Source organism: Microtus oregoni, unplaced genomic scaffold (assembly GCF_018167655.1).
Source record: "Microtus oregoni isolate MIOR12 unplaced genomic scaffold, Mior012 000033F_ref0000390, whole genome shotgun sequence".
Lineage (NCBI taxonomy): Eukaryota > Metazoa > Chordata > Mammalia > Rodentia > Cricetidae > Microtus > Microtus oregoni.
The window spans coordinates 18,068,051-18,088,198 of record NW_024543092.1 but is presented as its reverse complement, the minus strand read 5'-3'; the positions used below and the strand labels follow the sequence as shown (position 1 = coordinate 18,088,198).

General features: G+C 47.8%; 2 protein-coding genes across 2 annotated transcripts in view; both read right to left on the bottom strand.

Annotated features, from left to right (window-relative positions):
* Igf2r (insulin like growth factor 2 receptor) overlaps positions 1 to 20,148 on the bottom strand; it is a 94,362-nt gene that overhangs the window by 63,629 nt on the left and 10,585 nt on the right. The window contains exons 2-4 of the mRNA XM_041680038.1: positions 6,691 to 6,830; positions 5,798 to 5,922; positions 4,944 to 5,042 (exon numbers count right to left, since the gene is read on the bottom strand). Of these exons, the coding sequence (XP_041535972.1) occupies positions 4,944 to 5,042; positions 5,798 to 5,922; positions 6,691 to 6,830 (364 nt within the window). The remainder of the gene's footprint in view (positions 1 to 4,943; positions 5,043 to 5,797; positions 5,923 to 6,690; positions 6,831 to 20,148) is intronic.
* LOC121466373 (60S ribosomal protein L26) lies at positions 16,397 to 16,926 on the bottom strand. Its single transcript, XM_041680039.1, has one exon. The coding sequence runs from the start codon at positions 16,869 to 16,871 to the stop codon at positions 16,434 to 16,436; it is 438 nt and encodes a 145-aa protein (XP_041535973.1). The 5' UTR covers positions 16,872 to 16,926; the 3' UTR covers positions 16,397 to 16,433.

Sequence of the window (20,148 nt, the reverse complement as noted above, 5' to 3'; positions counted from 1 at the left end):
TCCCCTACACACACCCCTAGCCAATGACTTCACAACATGACCAATCTTCGAAAACCAGAACACCTCTCCCTGCTCAAAAAGGTTCCTACTACTCAGGGAGCAACAGCCAAATTCCACAAGACTCCCAGCCTCCTCCACACACATAGCCAAACAGCTGCTACAGTAGGCAAGCCATTGATGGGGGACTTCAGCCAATCACCTTCTGTTTAGGGTGTGTCCCCCTGGGGCCACAGAAAACAGATAAAATACCCAGGTGCGCTTGTTTCTTCCTCTTTGGTTCCCAGCGCTCCTGGTGTTGGGGGGGGGGGGGGGGGATCTTTGGTCCTGTAAGTTTTCCCTTTTTCCTCAATTATTAAAAACTAAATCTTTTGCCGGGCAGTGGTGGCACAAGCCTTTAATCCCAGCACTCTGGAGGCAGAGGCAGGTGGATCTCTGTGAGTTCGAGACCAGCCTGGTCTACAAGAGCTAGTTCCAGGACAGGCTCCAAAGCCACAGAGAAACCCTGTCTCAAAAAAAAAAAAAAAAACTAAATCTTTTGTAATGAGCTGGTCTGGTTATTTATCAATCGACCAGGCCCCTTCATTAGCCATACCAATTAAATGTTTTCCTTATAGAGCTGCAGTGATCATGGTGTGTCTTCACAGCAATAGAAACCCTCTGATGGGCGGCGTGAAGTATCCTTACTCCACTCTCATTCATGACCATTCTCTCATCTCTGTGAACTAACGGGCATTTTATAATAAAAATATCAAGGGGTCCACTACTGTCAGCAAAATCCTGTGCTTTGGAGTTTTGACTCTTTCATAAACAAAAACATGCACATTCAAAGATGAACCCAGGAGTGAAAAGGCCCTGGCCACCAAGGGAAAAGTAGCTACTGATAAGATTTTATTTGAAATTGCATGAAAAGAATGTATCCCAAAATACTCTTTCCTCCCCAAGCTGCTATTAGCCATGGTGCTTATCACAGCAGTAGGAAGCACACTATCACACCGCCCAACCAACCAGTCTGAAAATCCAGTCTCTACAGCCATTTCCAAGTACATTCTCTGTAACAAAACGCTCTAATGTTTTATCTCTTAGATGGCAGGTGAGGGTACAACAGTTAACTGTTTATCACCCAGCTCTCAAATGTCTCTTAGACATTATCAAACCTACAGGAAGGTTCTGTCCACTGACCTTTTCCCTAGACTGGCCTTGTGCGATATCACAAAGAGCTAAGAGATCACATCAAACCCCACACTCCCCTACTTCACCTCCAAGAGTGGCCGACTAGCCGAAGACCCTTAAGCAATCTACCACACACGCCCTGCTTCTGACTCTCTGACAACGGGGTGGGGTGGAGGAGCCTGTGACAGGAGGGAACTCCAGCTGAACACCACATTCCCCTAGAAAGACAGCAAGAAGTCTGACTAACTGGGTTGCGTCAAAAGCAACCAAGGTGCTGACGCCCCTGCACTCAAGAAGGCAGAGTAAGAAGCACTGCAAACGTGAAGACGGCCTAGGCTATGGAATGAGGTCCAGATTGCTTCAAAGAGCCAGAAAGAACAGCAAACATAAGTGTTTCAACCCCACAAATCAGTGTCCCCACACAAGCAAGAGACACACAGCATTTACTCAGAGCGCAACGTGCCATGGGCTGTGAGAACGGGAACAAGCAGCAGCCCTCTAGCTAGGCAAAGACTGGAAGGCAGGAGTAAGGCTGGGGAAAGCCTGTCCCCAGAGGCCTTGGGGAAGGTCTGTCTGAGAGACTTAACCCTGAGCTACTGCCTCTGCTGCTGTTTGTCTATTCACTGTTCTAGCTTTAGCCAGGCTACCAGCACCACCTCTGCAACGTCTCCCCAGGTACTAGGAGAGGGGGTGCAGAGACACAGATCCTCCCAGAACCTACTGGATTAGGTGCTGATTTAAAAGGCACCATCTGGGGCAGGCACCCCAGCTGAGGCTGGAGCTCTAACGAAGAGAGCAGACAGCGGCCAGGCTCACATCCGCAGCCCCAGTGCCTTTCCTCCTCTTTGAGGCACTTCAGGAAGGGGGCTTATTTGGCTCTCTGTTCATCACGGCAGACAACAGGCATGTGTGGCTACTGTCACATTTAATTCACAACAAGGAAGCAGACACGTTGGTGCTCAGTTCAGTTCCTGCTTTCTGCTCACTCCAGGACCTGAGCCCCAGAAAGGTTCCCACCCACAGTCAGGTCTGCTTTCCCACCTCAATGAAGTCAATCTAGAAAGCCCCATACACACCCAGAGGTTCATTTCCATGGGAACTCTAAATCTATCAAGCAGACAATCGGGCTTAACCATCACAGGAGGGTAGAAGGATTAAAGTTTCATTCAGGTCATCCCCAGCCACGTACCAAGTCTGGGGCCAGCCTGGCTTACATGAGACTCTGGCAATAAAAACTGGCAGATCCCTGACTTCAAACTCTATTACAGAGCTACAATATTGAAAACAGCTTGGTATTGGCATAAAAACAGAGAAGTCGAACAATGGAATCGAACAGAAGACCCTGACTTTAACTCACAAACCTATGAACACCTGATTTTCGATAAAGGAGCTAAAAGTATACAATGGAAAAAAGAGAGCATCTTCAACAAATTGTGCTGGCAAAACTGGATGTCAATCTGTAGAAGAATGAAAATAGATCCATATCTATCGCCATGCACAAAACTCAAGTCCAAATGGATTAAAGACCTCAATATCAGTCCGAACACACTGAACCTAATAGAAGAGAAAGTGGGAAGTACTCTACAACACATGGGCACAGGAGACCACTTCTTACGTACAACCCCAGCAGCACAGACATTAAAGTCATCATTGAATAAATGGGACCTCCTGAGACTAAGAAGCTTCTGTAAAGCAAAAGACACTGTCACTAAGACAAAAAGGCAACCCACTGACTGGGAGAAGATCTTCACCAACCCCGCAACTGACAAAGGTCTGATCTCCAAAATATATAAAGAACTCAAGAAACTAGACCATAAAAGGCTAATCAACCCAATTATAAAATGGGGCACTGAGCTGAACAGAGAATTCTCAACAGAAGAAATTCAAATGGCCAAAAGACACTTAGCGATCAGGGAAATGCAAATCAAGACAAGTTTAATATACCATCTTACACCTGTCAGAATGGCTAAAATAAAAAACACCAATGATAGCCTTTGCTGGAGAGGTTGTGGAGAAAGGGGTACACTCGTCCATTGCTGGTGGGAATGCAAACTTGTGCAACCACTTTGGAAAGCAGTGTGGCGGTTTCTCAGGAAATTCGGGATCAACCTACCCCTGGACCCAGCAATACCACTCTTGGGAATATACCCAAGAGATGCCCTATCATACAACAAAAGTATATGCTCAACTATGTTCATAGCAGCATTGTTTGTAACAGCCAGAACCTGGAAACAACCTAGATGCCCTTCAATGGAAGAATGGATGAAGAAAGTATGGAATATATACATATTAGAGTACTACTCAGCAGTAAAAAACAATGACTTCTTGAATTTTGCATACAAATGGGCAGAAATAGAAAACACTATCCTGAGTGAGGTAAGCCAGACACAAAAAGAGGAACATGGGATGTACTCACTCATATTTGGTTTCTAGCCATAAATAAAGGACATTGAGCATATAATTCGTGATCCTAGAGAAGCTAAATAAGAAGGTGAACCCAAAGAAAAACATATAGGCATCCTCCTGGATATTAACCTTCATCAGGCGATGAAAGGAGACAGAGACAGAGACCCACATTGGAGCACCGGACTGAAATCCCAAGGTCCAAATCAGGAGCAGAAGGAGAGAGAGCACGAGCAAGGAACTCAGGACTGCGAGAGGTGCACCCACACACTGAGACAATGGGGATGTTCTATCGGGAACTCACCAAGGCCAGCTGGCCTGGGTCTGAAAAAGCATGGGATAAAACCAGACTCGCTGAACATAGCGGACAATGAGGACTACTGAAAACTCAAGAACAATGGCAATGGGTTTTTTTTTTAAATATTTATTTATTTATTATGTATACAATATTCTGTCTGTGTGTATGTCTGCAGACCAGAAGAGGGCAGCAGACCTCATTACAGATGGTTGTGAGCCACCATGTGGTTGCTGGGAATTGAACTCATGACCTTTGGAAGAGCAGGCAATGCTCTTAACCACTGAGCCATCTCTCCAGCCCTGGCAATGGGTTTTTGATCCTACTGCACATACTGGCTTTGTGGGAGCCTAGGCAGTTTGGATGCTCACCTTACTAGACCTGGATGGAAGTGGGTTGTCCTTGGACTTCCCACAGGGCAGGGAACCCTGACTGCTCTTCCCCACAGGGAAGGGAACCCTGATTGCTCTTCGGGCTGACAAGGGAGGGGGACTTGATCGAGGGAGGGGGACTTGATCGGGGGAGGGGGAGGGAAATGGGAGGCGGTGGCGGGGAGGAGGCAGAAATCTTTAATAATTAACTAATTAATTAATTAATAAAAAAAAAACTGGCAGAAAAAGAATCATCCAAGTGAGATCTACCATGAGTAGGAAGCCGGAGCAGAGGAAGATGAAGCAGTTAGATCCCTGAGGGCCCCAGAGGTGGGACCCTCAGGACAAAACCTAAACCCAGGCCTGGCTGTGTGTGTCATGTACACTACCAGAAGCCAGACTGGAAGTAATTTTTAACAAATGAATCTCATAGCTTCTCTGTACAAACAGACCCTGACATCCACAAAAATAAAACCTAATATTTGAAACCTCTCACCATCCCCAGTAACAACCTTCTATGAAGTTTTTTTTTTTCCTTTTCTTGAAAAAAAGATTTTTCTTTCAAGAAACATTCTGATTATGGTTTCCCCTCTCCTAACTCCTCAAAATTCTTCCCCCTCCTCTCCCATCCAAATCCACACCCTTTCTGTCTCTCAGGGTCTCCAGAGTAGATTTCATAGCCAAATAGGCCCCAACCCCATTACCTCCTTATCAGCTTTAAATATGTCCTTCTTGCAGGCTGCAGTAGTCCTCCATTCAAAGTAATGCACGCAGTCTGTGGCAGTCACAAACTCAGGAGTTCCCTGTTTAAAAAGAAAGTTACCATACCACTTGATAGTGACCTCACAGGTAAACTAACGGTGTGGCAAGGAGTCCTAACTGCTGTGTAACAAGGTTACCAAGAACTTCCCCAAATGGAAAGGCTGGGATAGGAGAGTCTCCAGACACGCCAGCCGCTCCAATTCCACAAGCCAAGTAAACGCATGGGAGTGAGTCTTCATCTTCCTCTCAAGAGCCCAATGTTCTCTGACCAAAAATCAGCAAAATCAAAGCCAGAAAGTATGACCTCATACATCCTGTGAGGAGGTCCCTAAGGAGCCCTGTAGACTCACCAGACCCCACCCCAGGCAGTCCCTTCTGGCAGCCAGGGATGACTCCAGATCAACAGACCCTCGGTAACTTCTACCTCCCCAACCCATGTGCAAAGCCCCAGTTCATCTTCAAACCCTGTTTCCCATACAGTGAACACCAAACCCTTAGAGCAATCGGCAGAAGTCAGCAGCTAGCTTACTCTACATCACCACCTCCACAGTTCATGATGCCACCCAGAGACATTAAGATCTCAATGTGTACAATGAGCAGTTACGGGCTGATTCAAAATTAACATTCATCCTAACTCAAGTCTCACCATGTTTAAGATTTGCCTACTTAGTGGTTCTGGATGGGGTGAGTGAATGTGGACCGAGTCTGGCTGTTAATTTTAGCCTTTATCCCTCCTGGATCAGGACTTCTCTCACAAGAATGCCAGAAGGGAGACCACGCCTTGTGGCCCACTCACCAGGGTCTTCCCACACAGAAACGTAATGCTGCTCTGCGTTCTGTGCTGGGAATCTGAAGGGTGGCAGTCCGTGGTGGTGTTGAATTCCAGGAGGGATCTGGATGAACTTTTCAAATCAGAGTCGCCTATTCCGAGGGAATCAGGATGAAAATAGTGAACACACATACGACATATAGGGCCTTCTGCTCACAGATAAGCTCTACACAAACCAGGAGCGTTAAGCATGCAGGGTTGTCTTTTCAAATGCAGCCCAGTTTCCAGCCCAGAAGGCTAGGTCCCTTTCCATCTGAGCTGCAAGATTTACAAAGAACAGCGATGGATCTCACTGCGCAGCTGCAGGGGGACAGTCACTCAGCACTCTGTTGCCCCAGAGGCAAGCTTTGGCCAAGCCCAGCTAGGCGTGAGGGGGACAAGCTAAGTGCGGTGAAGCCAAGCCTGAGCCACACTCCACATGAGGAGACTTCCCAGAGCCTAGCAGAGCGAAGGGACTCCATGAACCGAAAAAACAACACCTCAGGAACCCACAAACCCGCGCTGCGGGAATCCAAACCCGAAGCTAGGGGCGCCGCAGAAACCGGAATTTCGAAGCCCTGCCAGGCCGCACTGCAGAAAGCGCGCGCGAGCAGAAAGCGCGGCAAGAACCGAGATCTTGAACTGAAGGCGTGCCGCAGAAACCAGAACCCATGCCGCGGAAACACAAACTCGAACCTGCACCCGCACCCAACCCAAAGCCAAAGCTATGGGAACCCGAATCGCGCAAACACATGGCCAAAATAATCTTTTTAAAAAATGTCTATTAAATTATTATTTGTTATTTATATTATAATATAAGCATACAGTTGTGTACACCACTAGAGCCATGCATTATGCTTACATAATGTTATTTTACTTACCCACTGATCGACAGGTTTTTGTCTTTAAGTCACACATACAAACAGCACTTGTCGGCCCACACTCTGGAAGATCCACATTTCCACAGACGTTTATCTTATAAACTGCGTTGTTTTTGGAATCAACAGCTTCCCAAGTGTAGCTGGAAAAGAAGATAGGCCATTTGTCACTGTCACTGACCTGACAATTAACTCCTCTCTGATTTGACATTCTAGCCATATTTGTTTCAACTACTGCTAACAAGAAGATACTTTCATTAGCCAAAAATACCAAGTCAAATGTTGCAAATTGAAAAAACCGGGCGGTGGTGGCGCACGCCTTTAATCCCAGCACTCGGGAGGCAGAGGCAGGCAGATCTCTGTGAGTTCGAGACCAGCCTGGTCTATAAGAGCTAGTTCCAGGACAGGCTCCAAAACCGCAGAGAAACCCTGTCTCGAAAAATCAAAAAAAAAAAAAAGAAAAAAAGAAAGAAAGAAAGAAAGAAAGAAAGAGTGGCCAGGATAGAATCTACCAAGTGCCGCCTTAAGCCTTACAGCTCGGATGGAAAGGGGTTCTAGCAGTCAGGAGCCAAGGAATACCACAGGTCACTGTAAGCGTAGCAGCTTACAGCCCTGCTCCAGCAGGAGAAGGCTTCCCCAGCCAAGCTGTTTCAGCCCTGCTCAGTCTCTGCTCCCCGTGAAAGAAGGTCTCACTCAATCCTCATTTTATTGGAAGGGAAGAACCCAGGAGAGCGGCTGCCTCTGTCAGGGTGGAAATGCTTACACAGGGCTCCTTAGGAGATTTTCAGGGTGGAACTAGTCAGATTTCAGTCCCTCGAGCTCAGATTGGCTAGATCTCGTGCTCAGTGATTGGTCCGTTCTCTGCTTAGTTGATCAAGGGCAGAATGGCTCTGGTTTCTGGGCCAAGGAGTCTTTCTTTCACTGGCCCTTTTTAGCCTTTTGGCTCTAATTTCAGGGCCAGGGTGGGTTTCTTTCACTGACTCTGAGTCTAGAGTCAAAAGTGTGTTTCTTTAGCACTGGTTTCAGGGCCAGGGTGGGTTTCTTTGGCTGGCCCTTTTACCCCACACCACCTGGCTGGGAAAACCTGAGAATACTCAAATCCATCCTTACTCTAAGAACATCAACTCAGGTGAGCTACTACTTAAGTCACACTGTGTGAGGTGGGTCCAGCCCAGTCACCCCAGAGTGCTGAAGACCCAGAAGACTGCTGTATTTTATTCTGTGTTAAATATTTTATATGTATGGGTATTTTGCCAGCATGTACATCTGTGTATTACATATGTACGGTGCCCAAGGAGCCCACAAGAGGGTGTCAGTTCCTCTGGAACTGTAGTTGCAGGCATTTGGGAGCTGCCAGGGCTCTTAACTACTAGGCCATCTCTCCAGTCTTTCCAAGGGATTGTTTTTAACTCTCAAGCTTTTTCCTTGACGACCCTGTCCCCATCTCCTGAGTGCTGAGGTCAGGGGCCAAACCTAGGCCCCCTAGCTGCATGTTAGACAGGGACTCCATCAATCGAGCTCCATTCCTCAAGTTTTTTATTCTGTTATTTTTTTAAAAACTAGCTATAATGTGTAAAGCGGGCCTGTTTCTGGCAGACTATAGTCTGGACCTCAACTGACTTGATAACTCTGCTCACCACGAGACAAGATCTTCTGCAGGCCGGTTCCCTACAGAGAACTCTGCAGAACCCTCTCTGACTATTTGCTACTGTCAACCTGAACACCTCAAACAAAATCATTGGGATTTTTTGGTTCTGCCAAGTAATTATCTACTCTTCCTCTACTCTTCCCTGGGAGAATGCTTGCCCATTTTATAAACTGGGGTCCATTTTCTCAGCAAGGGTAAAAAGAAAAGGAAGAGAGTGGGTAAGAAGTTTCTTGAGAATGTGCTTTAAAAAAACACACACATACTAAAGCATGATTAATAAAAACTCAGAGAGAGAAATTGGACCTGAAGGTCAGAAAAGCAAAACAGCCAGCCACTGGCTCTTATCTCTACCTCAGTCTGAAGTGGCGATCCTGCCTCCAGGATCTCAGAATGAGACTGTGACTGAGAGCTGTCTCCTCCCATCTTATAATCCTCTCTAGTTCTAGGATTAAAGGCATGTTACCACACAGTTTCTATGGCAACTAGTGTGGTGACTGGGATTAGCAGTATGTGTTACCACTGCCTGGTCTGTAAAGCTGACCAGTGGAGCTGTTTTATTCCCTGATCTTCAGGCAAGCTTTATTTATTAAAATACAAATGAAATATCACTACAACATACACACACACAAAACAAAACCTCTGATTAACTTTGAACAGTTCTGATGAGAGGAGGAAAGAAAGACTAAATCAGACTTATTGGGATAAGCCTACCCAGAGGTAGAGGTTCAGAAGTGAGACAGCTCCCACCCATTTCTAGTCATGTGACCCTGTGACTATTGCCCCACGGAAACACCCACAGAAGTTCCCAAAGCTACCAGGTACTGTCCGTAGCCTTCTCTGACTAGAATTTACTGCCCAAGCAGTACCACTAGCATCACGGACAAACAGCTCTCTTAACCTTGGGCCTGGACTCCAGGATCAGAGGCCCCTGCCCAAAAGAAGGGTGTGTGAGCATCTGGCAGGTGACGGAGTGTCCTGGGAATTTGTGGCCACTAAGCTACTACAAACCTGAAAAACTGGTTACTTAAGTGCCAGGCCTTTGAGGTGAAGTCAGGCTTTAAAGCAGCGACTACTCAACAGACTTGGTTACCTCCAGAGCCAGGAGGATCATGTATGAAAAAAATCACTCAAGCACTGTAGCTGGCCCAGAGAAAATCATCAATAAAACCTGTTTCTTCTTCCTCGGGCTGGAGGGGAGGGGGGACATGCGGGGTGGGGGTGGATTCCAAACTTGTAGGCATCCCTATGCCCGTGTCCCCCTCTCCCCAGTGCTGGGATTACAGAGGCCCAGCCACAAGATTTCCCAAGAGGTACAGAATGACCAAGTTCCCAGGCCCCTGGAAGAAGAAGAAAGGGAAATAAGTGAGCAGTACACACAATATATATAAGCTCTGATGGAAACTGAGTCAGTGGGGGCGAGCAGTGGATCACTGAAGATGACGGCACAGCTGTGCCAGGCTGGGGAATTACTCTGAGCCCTGACAAGTAGCAGTGACTTCAGGGGTGAGGGGGAAAAAAGAAAGAGAGCAACTTGGTTAAAGCTGGAGGACTAAGTCGGCAGCGGGTAGCCACGCCCATCCTGCAGTAAGCAATCTTGATTCTATGTGAAGAAAGTGAAGCTTTCCTTAAAGCGGTCAGGTAGCAATTTGCAGGACACTAGCACATTTCATTGCTATGGGGAGTTTCAGAGAAATGCTAATCTCTCATTTGCGAGCTGTAATTCCAAGTTTATCCAAGCTGGCAGGCAGGCAGGCAGTTCACTGAAAACCTTAGCCTGACATCAGTACAGCTCCTCACAGCCCAGTGACTGAAGTACCCACAGTGCCACAGAAGTCTGCAATGAGAACCAAACATAAGGAAATGCAGATGGAGCGAAATGAACAGGGTTCAGTGAGGTGCGCAGAAGTCAAAGAGAAGGCTGCTTTCCGAAGACATACACTTGGTATCTCACACAAATTTATCAAATTGAAGTGATGATATAAACAGGGAGGGCAGATCCTGTTACCTACTCAAGTCTTTGAACACAGCTTCTTCGGAATTGATTTAGGGGCTCATGGGCAACCCTCCCCGGCAGATGCCCTCGGCACCATGGAACTCAACTCCCAGCTCCCAGGGCGGTGTGCTAGTTTAGCTCTTAGTCATACCGCCTAAGCGCAAAGACTCGGTCACAGTGTCTTTTAAACTGAAACCCAGCAATCTGCAGGCTGTTAGCGAACACTACAGCTGCTTTAAAACAATCCAACATGACAGGCCTGGCACCTGTGCACTGTCACTCAGCGAAACACCACGTCAGGAACTCCCAGGAGCCGAGTCAATCCTGCAGTGCGGTGAGAGCGAGCTGACCCGAGGGTGTGTACAGCTCTCAATAAGCTGAAGAGAGGGAGAAAGAAGCGCCGTGTTAATGAGGAGGGGCTGCACGTCTGAAGTCAAGGGCAAGGTGCAGTGATGGACACTGGGCAGCCAAGGAAGGAGGATCAATAGTTTAAGGACAAACTGGCTACAGAGTGAAGCCTACCCTAGCCTGGAATAGCCGAGAACCCATTTCAGGCCAAGCATAGTGGTCCATGCCTTTAATCCCAGTGCTCAGGAGGCAGGTCTCTGTTGAGTTCGAAGCCAGCCTTGCCTACATTGAGAATTCCAGGACAGCTAGAGCTGTACAGTGAGACCTTGCCCCAAGAAAGAAAAAGAAAGCAAAAAATAAACAGTAGAAGTTGTTACATTTAAAATCATGAACTAGATGACTGTAAATTTTCTGGCAGGTCAAAGGCCAAGCAGTCAAATGGCCCGGGCTGTAACCTTCCTCAGAACGGAGTCTGTAAAAGCTGAAACCTCAGCATGGGACTGGCCATGCAAGCACCTGAGAATGAGAGCCCCAGAGAGTGAAGTGAGCGGACAACAAACTGGCATTTTATCTTTAGAAAAGAATTCTCTATTTGAAACAAATACGGACAGTCAAAACTAAAATTCCATCCCATAGCAACAGTTCACTGCTAAGCAAGAAAGGCGCCCAAAGTCCACCCTTTACCAAGTTTATACAGTGAAGACTGGACAAAGGCGGCAGGGCAGGCAGTTCACTAGCTCAAAGGGAAAGCAAAGCCTTAATCTTCTAACTCTACCAAGAGGCACAGTTTTGAGGAGACACCAGCAGCTGAGCACACGAGATGTCTCCACGCCTTCCCGAGGAGTGAGGTCCAGGGGCATGCTCACAGCTCTCCACTGTTACTCAAAGTCATTTGAGGGACTGCAACAGGCAGTGAGGAGGAAGAAACACCAAGGTTAGGGACATAGTTGGTCAACTTGAAACACAGCCTGAAATCTGCCCACTGTCCCACCCTTGCAAAATTCAGTCTCTCTCCTCAAATGAGGACACCCAATTGTAAGTAGAACGACCCCTCTGGGCACACACATCTGAACACGTGATTCCTAGTTAGGGGTGCTCTTGGGTGGGTTATGAAACATTAGGAAGTGGAGCCCTGCTGAAGGAAACACGTCATTGGGAGACAGGCTTTCACAGCCACACCCAGCTTCCAGTCTGTTCTCAGAGCTCCCTGCCTGTAGACCGAATGCCTGGATGGGAATGTCTCAGCTTCTTGTTCAAGACATCCACTGCCGTCTTTTTCCACCATTACAGAGCGTCCCTCTAGAACCCTAAGGTGAAATAAACTCTTCCTTCTATAAGTTGTCTTGGTCATCACAGCAACAAAAAGCAACTGCTTCAGAGGCCCTGCACCATATATAAACCAGGATGGCAGTACGAGCATGGGAGGTAAGAGTCAGGAACTCAAGGTTACCAATGGCTACATTACGAACAGGATGATTCTGGAACACAAAACTGCTCTCTTCAGTTAAGTTCTTCAGGCTAAGTCACTAAGATCTGTCTACTTTTATGGCCAAGGCCACCTGAAGGTTAGTTCCAGGTTACTACTATTTACCAAAACATTAGGAAGGAAATGGGCTGGAGAGACAGCTAAGGATAGTGAGCCTGGCATACAGAGGCCCTCCCCGCATCCTCAGTACCAGGGAACGAGAGGGAGAGCAGGATGCCAGGCTATGTGTGCCTCAAGACAAGGCTCCTCCCAGGGCCAACCCCTAAGTAGCACCCACCCCAACAATTGCTCCATCTTCAATACTCTTGAATTCCTCGGCTTAGGAGGCAAAACACCAAGGCTCAGAACAAGTATGACCTCGCCCAATGCCATTCAGCTATGAAGTGGTTAGGCCAGGAAAACCCAGGTTAGCCAAGCTCCAAGGATAAGAGCTGTACCTCTAGGGTCGACTGTCTCATTTAGTCTACATTTTTAAGATAATTTACATTTTCTGGAAAGTATTTAGTTTCAATGACAACACTGAAAAGTTCTCACACACATGAGCACACATAACTCCCACACGCACATACCCACTCACACATGCAACACTCGTGCACATACTCACATACGCGGGCACACACACATACACAAAGCAATTAAGATGACAGATGTAGGGGCTGAAGAGATGGCTCAGTGGTTAAGAGCCCAGGCTGTGCTTCCAGAGGTCCTGAGTTGAATTCCCAGCAACCACATGTGAGCAAGGAGCCCACAACCACCTATAATGAGATATGGTGCCCTCTTCTGGCTGCAGGCATACATGCAGGCAGAACACTGCATACATACTAAATAAATAAATCTTAAAAAAAAAATGACAGATGTGATATAGAGACTCCCAAGTTCCTGTTTCACAGCCACCCGTGCACAGTACCATCTTATCCAATAACACAACATTAAGTCATTCTTTTATAGGCACATCCAAGATATACTCCCTTTCTTGTGTATGCTGTCAAAACTCATTTGGATCTCGGAGGAGGGCGACTTCTCAGAGTGACCTGGAAGGGAACACTAAGCCCAGACCACCTGGCGCTCAACAGCAGGCTACTTGTGCCTTGGCCTAGAGCTGCCAAACTGCAGACCAGACTCCTCACACCCGGCAGGTTCCTTCCCTCTGACCAGGCCACTGGGCTCTAAGCTTCTGAGCAGAGAAGCATCCTCTCCACTGCTCTCAGACTCACTCAGGCTCCTTCTTTTAGAGGGACTGTAAACACAGATACAAACCAAGAGGTCCGGATATCACAAACATGCTGTGTATTTGATGAGCTATCTCTAATTTTAAAGTGAGCGTGGTGGTAGAAACACACTCAACAGGAGTGGTTAGCAAACACACCTACTTCTCCAGTACCATGTCTGCCTGTGTACCACCATGCTTCTGAATTGTAAGTCAGCCTCAATTAAATGTTTTCTTTTATAAGAGTTGCTGTGGCTGGGTGGTAGTGGCAGACACCTTTAATCCCAGCACTCTGGAGGCAGAGGCAGGCATATCTCTGAGTTCAAGGCCAGCCTGGTCTACAAACCAAGTTCCAGGACAGCCAGAGCTACACAGAGAAATCCTGTCTCAAAAAAACCCCAAAGAGTTGCTGTGGTCCTGGTGTCTCTTCACAGCAAAAACCCCTAACTTAAGACTTGAAGGGTTTTCATTTTTAAAATCTTAAAAGTCTGTGACACTGTAGGTCAGGAACAGTGAGTGTGTGTATCTTATTATCTCAGCACTGCAGAGGTGGAGGCAGGAGGAGCCCACACAGCCAAGATTCTGACTCCAAGGTGGTGGTGGTGGTGGTGGTGGTGGTGGTGGTGTGTGTGTGGGGGGGGGGGGGGGGGGGAACGGTAGAGCCAGGACAGGAGGGTCATCATAGATTCAAAAGAAGAAAACGAAAAAGAAAAACAAAAGGGGGCAGGGTAGCAACATGGCTTGTGGGGCTAAATCATTTGCTGTCAAGCCTGACAACCTGAGTTCCCTGGGATCCACATAGTAGAAGCAATTTCTACATACCTGACCTTCACACATGTACCATCGTAAACACATATCACACACACAATAAAAAATAATAAATTGTTCTAAGTATTTTTAAATTTACACACAAAACCAAATCTATATACTCTTAGGAAAAAATCCCCAGAACCCACCTAAAAGCCAGACTCAGTAGTGCAAGGGTCAGTTAGTTCAGCCCTCTAAGGAGATAGATACACGACAGAGATACACAAGAACCCTTGTCAAAACCAGAGGGAAGGCAAGGACACCCAAGGTTCTCTCTTGATCTTTCCATTTGTGTGCCTGCCCACACACGCGCACACGCGCACATACACACAACAGGGGAGCTAGTGTGCACGCACACGAATACTTCTATGGTCAAATTATTTGCATGCCAATCCCTTAATGAAAAATACCTTAGAAACTTCTTGGGTCTCTTTCTGTCTTCTAATAGGTACATCTCTGTTAACTCAACCTCTTCCCCATTCAGTTATGTATCCTCCTAGTTCCCCAACCGCCTATAAGTCTTAAGATGACAGTGACAGCTTGCAATCATGTAGCTGGTCAATATTTAATCACTGGCTTAAAATTATCAGCACACAAAGCCGGTATGACAGAATCAGTCATAAAATTAACAAGCACATGAGTCAGTAATTTGTCTTCCTTTAAAAAATGAGAAAGTTGATGATCCGCACAACAAGATACACACACAGCGCTAGCTGGGGGTGCTTGTCGTGATCCTCAGTGAACATGAAGCTGCCTCTTGGGGACAAAAAGAATCCTGAGTCTTTCCAACTCAACTTCCAAACATGATTCTGCTTTGGAGGCATGTATCCAAATCCTCCAGTAGAGTGTGAGGCTGTCTCCTATCTTCAGGGTCTCAGCTCATACATGCAGCACACTGGCCCAAAAGCCAGACCAGTCTCTGAAAGATGAGGAGGAGACAGGGTCCCTAGTGGGCCTACAGCAGGCAGCCAGCAAAGAGTGGACCTTGGGGGCTGTGTACTAGAAGAGACAAAATCTGGCCTGGCAGAGTGACTCAACCCTGACCAGACGATGACACTGGGAAACACATGAGTTTGACACAGCAGGGCCCAGGATTATATAGGAAGTACTTCACTTCCTATTCTAGCCAACCACAAGACTGTGGATAAAGATACGAAGCCAGCTCAAAGAGGAAGAGAAGATCCTCATGGAGAGTCAGCCTTTAGTCGGCTTTTCCCAGAGAGCTACAGAGTATCTAGAAGCAGGAATCACCTGGGTAAGGAAGGATCCAGCCAGGCTGGACCAGGGCTGCAGGCAACCAGGACCCAGTGGTCTTTGAACCATGTCCTACGAGAGTGATAGCAGAGGCAGGTGGGAGAAAGGAGCCTCTGAAAAGGAGCCATAATCACAGTGAAAGACTACACAACACATCCCTGCTCAAATCCACCCCTGCACCCCAGCCTATAGGCGGAGTGGAATTCATATACTCTAAACCCCAGCTTCCTTATCCACAAACCAAGCAAACCCAAAATGTTATGAATAGGGAGGAACCTGGATGAGGAACAGCATTTGAGAGCTGTGATGTAACAGAAGGATGCAGATTGCTTAAGAACTGAGTTCACACGCACAGAAAAGGACAACTGCCACATGACACAGGCAAGGAGCTGAAGAGGGCAGGGAAGGGCAAAGGGGGACCCTTGTCCACACTCACCATGAAGCAGAAGAATCTGAGCCTCCAGATACAACTCCAGGGGTGCTGAGACACGGCAAATACATGCACAAACATGTGACAAACATGTGGGAGACAGTGTTAGAGGAAAGACTTCTCTGTTCCTAAGGTCTTGGTGCACAGTCGTCTGTCCCACTGCTGTGCCAAGCTAAGACCACACGTCACAGAAACAGGAGTGTGTGATGGTAGCCACGAAACACAGGGAGGGAAAGTGGGACACACAGGCAGGCCTGGGATAAGATGGCTTCCAAAGATGTGCCCCCAATGATCCTCTTTCTCCAACTAGGCTAGGCACCACCTCTGAACATTCCTATCCTCTCCCAATCATGTCATGAAATTATGAATATGTTTGTGAATTAATCTCTTGATGATGTCAAAGCCCTGATGTAGGCAGAGTTTCTGTGTCCCAGCAGCTGCTCCCAAATAACCAGAGACTTTATATTAATTATAAATGTTCAGCAGACAGCTCAGGTTTATTTTTTTTTTTTTTTTTTTTTTTTTTTTTTTTTTTACTCAAGCAGTCTTTAATGAAAACTGTATGAGACGCCCCTACTCCTGCATCTTCTCAATCGTTTCTTCCTTGTATTTGCCCTTCTCTTTTCCTACTTGTCGAGACTTGGCTTTCCTTTCCAGGATCTTCTTTCGGTCTTTGTCCAGCTTTAGCCTGGTGATCACCACCTTGCTGGGGTGGATGCCCACGTGGACAGTTGTGCCATTAGCCTTTTCCCGCTGCACCCGTTCAATGTAGATGACGTATTTCTTCCTGTACACTTGGACCACTTTGCCAATCTGCTGGCCTTTGTAGTGTCCCCGGACAACCTGAACTTCGTCATCCTTTCGAATGGGCATTGAGCGAACATTGTACTTCTGTCTCAGCTCTTTGGAAAGTGGGGAAGACATGATCTTCCTCCGAATGTGAGAAGGTGCATTGAAATGCCGTTTGCGGTTCTTGCTCCGGTCAGAAGTCACAAAAGGATTGAACTTCATTTTGGCGGCTGCGATCCAGCGATGGCCGCAAGAGGAAAGAGGTCTATACGCGACTTCCGGTTCCGACAGCTCAGGTTTATTACTAACTAGCTCTTAAATTAAATTTAAATTAGCGTTCCCCCCCCCTTTGGTGTTTTTTCAAGACAGGATTTCTTTTTTTTTCTTTTTTTTTTTTTCAAGACAGGATTTCTTTGTGTAGCTGTCCTGGGTGGCCTTGAACTCAAGTTCAACTGCCCAGCGTTAAATGAACCCATTTCTATCTATGTGCTTTTACCTCCCCTGTATGTCCTGCTTCCTCTCCACCCGGTTCATGGATTCTTGTGGCTTTGCCCTTCTTCCCAGCATTCTGTCTGCCCTGAAAATTGTGCCTAGTCAGCGGCCAATCAGCTTTTTGCTAACAATGAGAGTAATACATATTTACGGTGTGCAAAGACTATTCCATAGCACCCTGATGAACCAGCCACCTCTCAGTGACTTCACCTACCGCTAGAGATCAACATTTCAAAAGCATAAGCCTTTCGGGGGAAGGGACAACACACTTCACACCCAAACCACACACACCAAAGTTCACTGGGGGAAAGCAGGGCACACGGACAACAAGACACCAGACCACAGAGACAAACAGACAGCTTCTTCCTGGTTGTCCCCTCGGGACAGGCCAGCAGCCGAGCCTCCCCAGCCCGAGCAGCTACCACCAGAGTGCCCGCCTGGGAAAGCTGAACTGCCCAGCAGCACAGGAGCGAGGATTCTCACCCTCAACAATTTCACTACAGCAAACAACACCTGCCCTCCAAGACATAGAGCTGCCAGGAACCACCCAGAACATGGGCTTGCCCAGCTCAACCCCAGCACACAGGCTGCAGCTAGGGTCATCAGGTGGGCCCCCTGTGCCTGTGCATCTGTAACTAGGATTACGTTCTCCTCCTGAACTTCAAGGAACAAAGAAAGGGGCAGCGGAGCCTGGTTAAAGCTCAGTAGTGCAGCCTCTCCCTCAGGGTACCCAGCAGGATATAAACAGCAGTAGTGGCCTACAGCTGCGATTCCAGAACAGGGCAAGTGGAGACAAGACGGTCAGATGCACAGGGTCGACCTTGGCTATACAGCAAGTTCAATGCCAGCCTGGGTGAAATGGCACACCTGGGACATGCCCTGCAAAGCTTCTGAACGTAATCACTTAACCCTCACTGTCTCAAGAAGCACGCAATCTCCCCCATTTTTAGAGAGCATGGGAGTAACCTGGCCTGCAATCTCAGATCAGAAAGGGACCACCCACAGCAGGGACTCGCCATGCCCTCTGCCCCCAAGCAGAAGCCACTTCCCACTGCATCCTGGCAGCAAAACTGTCACCAGTCTCAGGAACCTGAAAGACATGAAGCCACTCTGCACAAAAGCAAACCAATCAAAACTTTTGAAGTTTGGGGTTTGCTTTTGAGTTCATGCTGGCCTGGAACTCAGGGCAATCCTCCTGCCTGAGCATGCCAAGTGCTAGGATTATAGATATGAGCCACTCAGTCCAGCTTCCTAATTTCCACATCTTCCTGATCCCCAGTAGCTCCAAAGTCATCACAGTCACCTCTGGGACCCAGTCCCAGGGTAACACTCTTGACATCTCTCCTGTGCCCACCGACATGGCTCTTCCCTGTCAGAGGCACAGTTTACACCCTCACTTCCTCCCAGACTCCCTTTCCATCATCACCTTACAAAAGAGCCTAGGCATAGTGGACCCCTGCCCCTGCTCCCCTGGGAGCCCCTCATCCTCTATCACATTATTAAGGAATGCTGGGCCCCATGACACCACTGGCTCACACGCCTCCTCTAAGAGTCAACAGGAAGAGATGTTGGCTTTCACTTCAGAATGGAAAGTAGCATATCTACAGCTGGTCAGGTGAGAGGAGGGGCCCAGAGGAACAATGACGATGACTCAACGGGCCCTGCCCTTGTCACTTCTAAGAAACCCTCTTCTGTCATTTCTGGTCTGGTGGCTTGTTCTATTCGCAGGCCAGGCGGAGGAGTAGGGAGTTTTCACATCTGCTTTAAATGTGCAGCTGGCGGCCAGGCTTGTCAGCACAGACTTGGAAAGCCAAATGCCACGGCGGCTGAGGGCAGGAGGCTGAGGGCAGGAGGCTGAGGGCAGGAGGCTGAGGGCAGGAGGCTGAGGGCAGGAGGCTGCAAGCCTGAGGGTTGTCTTAGGAAACTCAGTGAGACGTGTCTCAAAGTTTTTGTTGTTGTTTAAAAAAAGGGGGGGGGGGACTGGAGATACAACTCAAGGGCACAGTGCTCGCCACCTTAGAAACCAAGACCCTAACTTCAAACCCCAGTACTGCCCACAAAAGGGAGTGAAGACTGATTTTGGAGTCAGCTGGAATTAGAACAGCTTTACATTCAGTCAAACCACATGGAAGCTCTGGACAGCACAAACCCAAAGTTCAGACTAAAAGGCTGAGACTTACCTCCCAAGCCACTGCGATGCAAGGCAAGTTGGAGGTCACTGTTGACTGGTGCCTCCTACCCTAGAGCATAGCTAGGACCAGCAGTTCCACAGCACCTGCAGGATCAGTCGATCCTGAGGAGAGGAACTCACCCTACAGCGCTGACTGGGTAAGGGGAAACTCCTGCCAAAGGCCAGTGGCTGATGGGAGGGCAAGTTTCACACCCCTGGGGACAGGACAGTTGGATTTTCCTCCACTGTGATGACCCCTCCACATGCTATCAGAGACCAAAATAGAACATGACAGCCCTTGGCACCTCAAAAACCTTGCCAGTAACAGCTGGTTTGCAGTTGCAGAGCAAGGTGAAGTGACCAAACATTTTTTCACTAACCTCTGGGGCTCTACCACCAGCAGACAATCCCAACCCCAAAGGAACGAGCAAAGTCCAGCTGATGGCAGGGGCCACTGGTGGGTACCTAAGCCAGTCAGGCCTTCCGGCCTCCCTCTATAGATAAACAACCACAGGGCTTGGTGGCTCATGGCTCACGTCTTTAATCCCAGCACTTGGGAGGCAGAGGCAAGCTATCCTAGTCTATACAAGAGAGACACTAATTAAAAATAGATAGATAGATAGATAGATAAAGAAATAAAGAAATGGCACAAGGCCCAGTCCAACATGGGGCACCTGGACCTGGCACCTGCCCAAATTCCACACCTCCTGTGCCAGGGAGTTTTGTGCTTGGGAAAGTCTTGCAATCTGCTAACGCGGATCTCAGAACTGAGTGTGAAGTAGGACTGCAGAGCCACAAACCCACAGCTTCAACCTTTTCAGAAAAGACCCTTTTCTT